At 40.6% G+C, this 8,472-nt stretch overlaps 1 protein-coding gene across 3 annotated transcripts in view; it reads right to left on the bottom strand.

The window, feature by feature from the left end:
- Ldah (lipid droplet associated hydrolase) overlaps window positions 1-8,472 on the bottom strand; it is an 83,403-nt gene that overhangs the window by 50,025 nt on the left and 24,906 nt on the right. For all 3 annotated transcript variants that reach the window (XM_028779398.1, XM_028779400.1, XM_028779399.1), the window contains one exon: window positions 3,674-3,843. In XM_028779398.1, coding sequence (XP_028635231.1) covers window positions 3,674-3,843 — 170 coding nt within the window. The remainder of the gene's footprint in view (window positions 1-3,673; window positions 3,844-8,472) is intronic.

Here is an 8,472-nt window from a genome sequence, read left to right as displayed (position 1 = left end):
TTTTTTTTGAGACAGGGTTTCTCTGTGTAGCCCTGGCTGTCCTGGAATTCACTCTGTAGATCAGGCTGGCCTGGAACTCAGAAATCGCCTGCCTCTGCCTCCCAAGTGCTGGGATTAAAGGCGTGTGCCACCACTGCCTGTCGAATTAACTTTTTTAAAGAAAAAAAAATCCCTGTCTGGACACCACTTTCGAAGTATCTGACAAACTTCTATTTCTAATTTTTTTTATATATATCAAACTAGATTAAAGAGAGAAACAAAAAAAATCAATTCCACATTTTAAAAGATGCAATTATTTTGCACTGTACTGAGCTATAGGTCAGACAATATTTTTGGCATTATACAACGAGTCTCTTAAATGATGTAAGAACAAAGGTGTCAAAAATTACACAAAAATATTGCAAAGTGCTGAACCAAAGGAAAACCAAACAAACCAGCTACCAAACTACAAATATGCCCTCAAAATCTTATGGGAGTCAAAAATTCCAGTAAAAATAACAGAAGAGATGGGAACACAAGTTTCTTATTATCACACTTCATATGTTATAAAACATAACAGCTAACTTATTTTTGGCAAAATGATTAGGGATTGCAACACTCTGGCTTCCACAACTTACTTGATTGTCAAATGCATCTTAAATGGAGCGTTTCATGTTAACTTCAGGCATGCAGGCAGTGTGCTGTCTTCAAGACACTGGGATTTCAACGCCTCGGCATGGATCACACCAGCAGTTATTAACTGGCCCAGGTGTTTAGTGGTCGAGAGGCAGGCAGGATGTCATGGTGGAGAATTTCAACAATGTAGATAATTGAAACCAGATATAGCTTTTTTTTTAAAAAAAAAGATTTTTTTTGTGTGAAGTTATGCCTGTATGCCTGTATGTATGTATGTATGTATGTATGTATGTATGTACGTATGTATACCATGCACATGCCTGGTGCCTACAAACATCAGAAGAAGGTGTCAGAGTCCCTGGAATTAGAGTTATAAATGGCTGGGAGCTACCATGCAGATTCTGGAAATTGAACCCAGGCCCTCTGTAAGAGCAACAATTATTCCTAACTGTGGAACCATCTCCAGCCCCAGATAAAACCTTTGAGTAATGAAAACACAAACGTGTACAGAAAACACCTTTACCTCCCTAAAGGTGCCTTTCATGTACAATCACACACATTATTTTCTAGTCTACTACTTGTGTCTGTGTGTCTCTTCTCTCCGTATGTGATATATGTGTGTGTCTATATGGTCATGTATGTGTGTACATGTATGTCTGTGAATGTACATGTAAAGGCAAAGGTTGATGCTGGGTCTTTCTCAGTTGTGCTTAGTTTTTGAGACACTCTCATTGAATCTGGAGCTCACGGGTTTTTGAGGATGGCAGGTTCACGAGCTCCAGGTATCTACACTCTGCTCCCATAGAACTGGGGCTCACACCTGGCTGTTACACAGGTGCTGGAGATCCAGACTCACGTCCTCATGGCTGTGGAACAGGTGCTTTACTTGTGGAGCCATCTCTCCAGACCATTAAAGAGGAGGAAATATAGTTTCTCAGCTCTCTGAAACTCCTGATCATAATGTTTTCACAAATGGACTGTGTTAAGCTTGTGTCTCTCCCTTTCCCCCTCCCCTCTTTCCTTCCTTTCCTTCTTTCTATCCTTTCCTATCCTCCCATCTCAATCTAAGTGTTCACAGGAGACTATAACCCTGGGAAGACACATGATTACTATCTTGTCAACGACTCTGCAGTCTGGGATCTGGACAAGCTGTGATCAGATTTCTGACTAGAAACTGGTAGTAAATACATATGACTTTACAATACTGGTCTGGGGCAACTCGATATATAGCAGTAGGTAATCAATACAGTAGTTAACCTAATGCTTGAAATGAGTCTAGTATTATTTCCATAAAAACCATAATAGATACTTGCTTAGAACATTGAAATCCCAGGCAACACTTTTAATATTTTACATAAATCCTCACAAAATCCTTGAAGAATACATGAATTATTTCCAATTTGCTGATGGAGACACTGAGATAGAGACTCAATGACTTGTCCAAGTTTACACAAATAAAAAATGTCAAAAACTGATTTGAGCCTAAGTGAGTAGGCTAGAGACAAAGCTCACACTTACTGCATGGAGAGAGGTGCTCACACGCAGCCTGGGTGCTGGGAAATATGGTAGCCACACAGTGTGAGAGGAATTTCAAGGACAAAAAAGAGATTGTAAGTGACGCCAAGGCTAACATCAAAAGGAAGGCTGCTTCCTGAATAAAAGCCCGTATCTAGGGTAAAATATAACTGAGTGGAAGTAAGAATTCAATGAATAATCTTCAATTTATTGAATTCACACTTAGACATAAAAATATATTTTCTTATATCCAAAAGGAGAAAATTAAAATCCATTTGGTATTAAAAACAGTCAGAGTCTATAGTTGTACTCTTTCCAAGTGCTGGTTTGAGCACTGAATGAAGCAAGCTGGCAGGAAAGGAGGCAAATTCCTACTGGGATCCAAGACCCTGCTGGAGATATTTTATCACACAGAGTGAAAATATTCATGGACAGGGACGCTGTGAAGGGATCCCTTCCTGTTGCTTAGCTGTCTCATCCACGAGACTCCAGGCCCTTTGCTAAAAAACAACCTGTATCCTCAGGGGCTTCTTCAAGATAACACAGAAGTGGTTTTACACACATAAGCCAAATGAAGAAATAACTTGTAAATTGCAGCTACTCACTGTGGGTTAAAGCGCACCTTTATTTAAAGGTTCTTAAGCAGTTCACTCTCTAAGTTGAAATCTGTGACTTCAATGCCTCACTATACAGTACATGGCTGCACTTAAGAACCAATTGGATGAGGCTGTGCGTGCAGCCCAGTAGTAGAGCACTTGTCTATCATGCTTTAGGCCCTAGTTTCATCTCCAGGATCATAACAACAAACAAAAAGACAAAGAAAGTGAGTCTGTGAATGAAAGGATACATATGTATCTGCAAACTACAAAACAGAAAAGAATCTAAACTCATTATCTATCTACCTAACATATTCTACAAGGATGGGCATTGATCTGTTGATGATGGTGCACCATTTTGCTTCTTAAAAGAGACAGGAATATTTTCTTATTTAAGTTTTTTGGAGATTTACTGTTTTTATTTTGTGGGTGGTTTATCTGTGCACCGTCTGCATGCAGTGCCTGTGGAGGCCAGAGAGGGCACAGATTCCCTAAGCTGTAGTTACAGACTGCTGAGAACCACCTGGTGGGAGTTACACTTGTTGGATCCTCTAGAACAGCAGTCAGTGCTCTTAGCCTCTGAGCCATCTCTCCAGCCTATGAATATTTTCAGAACACTCTTTCAATAAAGACAGAGTCCTTCCCATGCCACTCTCAGTAACTGTTCTTAAACATTGCTTTATAAAAGACAGAAAGTTAACCATGACATCAGAACCCCAGAGAACACTAGATTCAAAGGCATTCATTTAGAAAATCTCTTTCCCACCATTATTCACTGGAATATCATGGGAATTTCTGAAACACATCTTTGGTAATAAAGAGAAAAGGGTAAAGGTAGACACCACACACCTCTCCCTCTGCTTTCAAAAAAAAAAATCAAAGGAAAGATGAGGATTTTTTCAAATACACAATCAGGCACGCACGATCACCTTCTAAGGCATACTTACAGGCAGGTCGGGGGCACGGTCCATCACTTGAAGAGCAATATAGCTGCCTACGGAATGGCCAATGAGTACAAGCTTCACATCCTTTGGTACATGAGCTCTCAGAAAAGCTACTTTGTGCTCTATTTGACCATTCAGACCATAGATGTCCTCAATTTTTTGAGCATTTGACTCTAGAAGCAAAAATATGAACATGCTTTAATTAATAAGTAAACAAGCTTATTAGTGTAGAAACAGTATCTACAAAAATGCTGAAGCTTAAAGCAACTCAGAGTTAAGTACTTACCATTTGTCATAGGCCTATAGTATACTAGCTACAGTAACAGGCACTTATGGTCATCCATCCTTACCACAGAACTGGAAAAGAAGCATTATCTGAAACATCTCAACTCATAGACAGTATGTTTGAGACTGCCAGCCACAGACCTATGAAGTAGAGGAGGTGAGATTCAAATGAAGGTCTGGTATCAAAGCCCATGGAGTTTCAACTAGTCCATGAACTACTGTTAGTGTAGGCCAGGAGCTCTCTAATGGAATACTTGGGAAAGTCTGTTAGAACAGATAGCTGGGACCTGACACCAGAGTTTCTGACAATAGGTCTGGGTAGAGGGCCAAGAATTTTCTAAGTTTCCAGGAGATGCAGATATGCTGATTCTAGGATTACACCTGGTACCACTGGATTAAATATTTAGTGAACTAAGAAAACACATGATACTGCCTATGTTAAATAATCTGTTTATATTTAAAGAACTTAAAGACTTAAATAGAAACCTAAATGTTAACTTATACAGTCATGACCTGTGACCTGAATTAGCCTTCCTTTCTGTCCTCTTTTTCTAGAGTCTTCAAGACCTAATTAAAAACTACATTTGCTTAACCCCACTGACCCAGAAAGACAAACATGGTATGTAGTTACCTACAAGTGGATATTAGCTGGTAAGTAAATGATAAACATGGTACAGCCCACAGACTCAGAGACGGTAAGTAACAAGGGGGATTCTAGAGGGGACACATGAATCTCCCTGGGAAGGGGAAACAGAATAGATCTGCAGGTAGACTGGAGGTAGGTGTGGATGGGAACAGGAGGGATCAAATGGTATGGTGAGGGATGGAGTGAATGTATGGGGAGAGATGGCTAGAATGAATGGGAGGCATTGGGGGTGATGTGAAAACTTGGTGCAGTAGAAACTCCTGGCATCTATAGGGGTACCAAGCAAGGGCTCCTAGTAATGGAGTACCAAGAGCCTAAACAGTCCATCTTCTGCAACCAGCCAAGGCTTCCAATGGCTGGATTGGTGTTCCAGCTACCTTAGACCTACAATCTGTCCTGTATGCAAGATATGCTAGGATAATGGTGGCAGAGAACTTGTGGGAGTGACCAACCAATGGCTGGTCTAATTTGAGGTCCATGCCACCAGGGGGAAGCCATGCCTGACATTACCTGGATGACCAGAGACCTGGGGTAGAACCAAACACAACTGGAAAAAAGAAACAAAGGAAGGAAGGAAAGAAGAAAAAAAAGAAAGAAAAAAGAGAGAAAAGAAAGAAAATAAGGATGTGCTGATATATTCATAGATCAGTGCCTAGTCCAGTCATCATAGAGAGACCACCTCTGGCTGCTGTTGAGAGCTGGTGCTGAGATCCACAGCCGAAGATTAGGTGAAGAGAGATCCCAGGTTGGAGGTGTCATCTGACCTGTCCCCTCAGAGCTCGGGGAACCCCTGAGGAAAAGAGGAGGAGGAATTGTGGGGGCCAGAGTAGTTGAAGACACCTCAAGAGTATGGTAGGCAGAATCAACTAAGGGGGATGAAGGGGGCTCACAGCAACTTAAGTGTCAGTCACGGAGCCTGCGTGGGTCTGCGTTAGATCCTTTGCATATATGTTATGGTTGTTGGCTTGGAGTTTTGGGGGTATTCCTGATAGTGGAAGTAGAAGTGTCTCTGACTCTTTTTGCCTGCTCTTAGGACCCTTTTCCTCCTACTGGGTTGCCTCGTCCAGCCCTGATGTGAGGGTTTGTGTCTAGTCTTACATAGTATCTTGTGTGTTCAGTTGATGTCCCTGAGAGATCCACTCTTTTTGGGGGGGAAATACAAAGGGGGAGTGAATCTAGGGGATCTAGGAGCTGGGGGGGGACAGAAAAGAGTAAAAGGAGGGGAAGCTGCAGTAGGGATGTATTGTAGGAATAGAGAATTAAAAAAAAAACAACAACAAAACTACACTTGTCTTCAAGGAGATTATGGTCTAGGAAAAGGAGAAATAGATTTTATTTGTTTTGCATATGTACATGTGTATGTGGGTGCGTATGTTTACATGTGTGTGGTTACACATGTGTGTATATGTTTGTGGAGGCTACAGATTGATAGTAGGTGTCTTCCTTGAGCGCTCTCAACCTTATATACCAAGGCAGGGTTTCCATTAAACCTGGAGCTTGCTATTTTGATTGGTCTGGTTAGTCAGCTTGCACTGGGAAGCCTGTCCCTGCCTTCTGCTTTCTGGTATTACAGTAGGGTATTCATACCCAGTTAGCTTTTACATGGGTGCTGGGGTGCCAAACTCTGGTTCTCAGGCTGCTGCTATAAGCACTTTACCCATGGAGCCATTTTTCAGGCCCCCAAAGTAGATTAAAAATATAATTATGAAGCCTTTAAGAAGTACCTCAGAAAGGCAGTGATCATCTGTACTCAGAAGTGCTATACTTCTTTCCAACTTATTCAAGAGAAATACTACAAGAATACTACCATAGATGTATACATTTAATTACATATTTGAAATTGAGCATAAGCCTATATACATACCTTCCTATATATGTGTAGTTAGCTACAGATTAAATATTGAATGTATAAGTTTAACTGTGCGTTTTTACACAAACAGTATTTCTAAGTCCTCGGTGACCATAAGACTAGAGTTTACTGCTGTGCGCTGGATGTGCACAACGGAGCCCTTCACCTTTTGCACAGTCATTTTCACTTGTGACTTGTGAAAGGTGACTTTTCCATCTTGCCCTACCATTACTCAATAAGGATATCCTGATAATCTTAGTCAAACAGCTTACAAGAAGAAATAAAAGGCTGAAATCAGAACTTCGTATTTGAAATCTTTGATCAAGATGGGTGTACCATTTATTCCTTAGTTGGACCTTTAAAAACAATATTTACCATACATACATATTGTAATAAAAACAATCTAAAAAGCCATGAAATTTTTACTCTAAATCCACAAAAATAGAACCAGAGGTTGAATGTAAAAACCTCTTTGTGCATTATTTTATTTTTAATATTAAAAAGAGTCCAGCGGTGCTAGCCATCACTTAGTGATACAACTTGGACTGCCATATAAGTATGAATATTGAACTTAATGTTTAAAAAAACGAGAACTTTGGCATGTGGGCCCCAGGTATCTTGCTACTATTTTACAGGAAAAAAAAGTCTCCTGTTGTTACTCAAATGGGACATAGAAAGCCTAAAGGAGTCTGTGGGCTCATGCTAAAGATCAGAGAAGCCCTCAAGTCTTTACACCTCCTTCGCTCAGAGACCCAAAGGACTTTCCGTTCACCATCATCTCTAGGTTTGCTGAGATGAAAGGACATGCTCACAGTTTGGGAGCAAATTGTTCCCAGCTCTCTCTCTCAGTGTTTTGCAAGCTCCTTAGATGTAAATGTTGGTAAGACTCTGCCAGCTCTCAAAGTGTTCGACACACTGAAGGGATGAGAGACAGACTAAAAACAAATAAAAAAAAAACCCTATGAACTTTAATAATGTCTTAAAAATCATTTTAATTATTATTCTCCAAACATGATTTAATCAAAAGTCATCAAATTATGCTTTCCACTCAATGGGCATGAATGATCCACTAAGGACTCCAACAGGATAAATACAGGGAACAAGAGAGAAATGCAGAAGAACAAAATGCTAGAAACAGTAAACAAAAGCATGAAGAACAAAATGTGACATCTGGAAATGGTGAGGAGTTTGAAGGCTGTCACTGGCTATAGGGAGAAATGGAGCAAGGAGGTTAGAAAAGAAAGTTGTCACAAATCGAGCAGGACATGGGACATTACACTAGTGCATGTATGTAGACTACACAGAAAGGAGCAGCATGCTTGGCTGTGGGGTCCAGGATGGGTGCTACCATGCCAACAGCCCCAGTGCATCAGATACTACTAAATGCTTACACTCCGAAAGATGCTGGGGTTTTCAGACACAAGATCCAGATACGGATGAGCATGTAGGTCATGCTGAGGACATCTTATTGGAAATGCTTGCCACCAGAACTGTGTAGACTTCAAGCCTCTGTTTATCTCTGATTTGAGGATATCTCCATTGAGTGTACCTGCTGAGCATCTCTTACTTAAGAAGCTAAAGGAGGCTCTTCAGTCCTCTTACCAGCCTCAGGACTGTAACCATGTGCTTGATTTCTAGATTTTCTCCAGCTCTGCACTTTAGAAACTTGCTTGAATTCCTAGTGGCCAGGAGCACCAGCCTGACTGTCCCCACCTTTGGGCACATCTTTCCTCAAAGTTCTCCTGCTATACACTTCCCTGGGAGGAGAAAACTTGACAAGCAGTCTCTCTATCTGTAGGACTATTGGGTGTGGTTTTGTTTCTTTACAATTGCATGAGCCGAATTCATCATTTATGAAAGACTACATAAAATTTTAAGGTAATGTTTTCATCTGCTAAAGCTAAACTAGTGTAATTCCAAGCCTGTGTTTTATATGTTTTGAACAAAAGACTTGAAGTAGTTGATAATAAATTTGCCACCAAGTAAGCTGTTCTAGTGAATCAAAGCCAAAAAACATTTTAA

The sequence above is a fragment of the Grammomys surdaster genome, unplaced genomic scaffold, assembly GCF_004785775.1.
Source record: "Grammomys surdaster isolate TR1022 unplaced genomic scaffold, NIH_TR_1.0 351, whole genome shotgun sequence".
Lineage (NCBI taxonomy): Eukaryota > Metazoa > Chordata > Mammalia > Rodentia > Muridae > Grammomys > Grammomys surdaster.
This window is presented reverse-complemented; position numbering and strand designations above follow the sequence as displayed.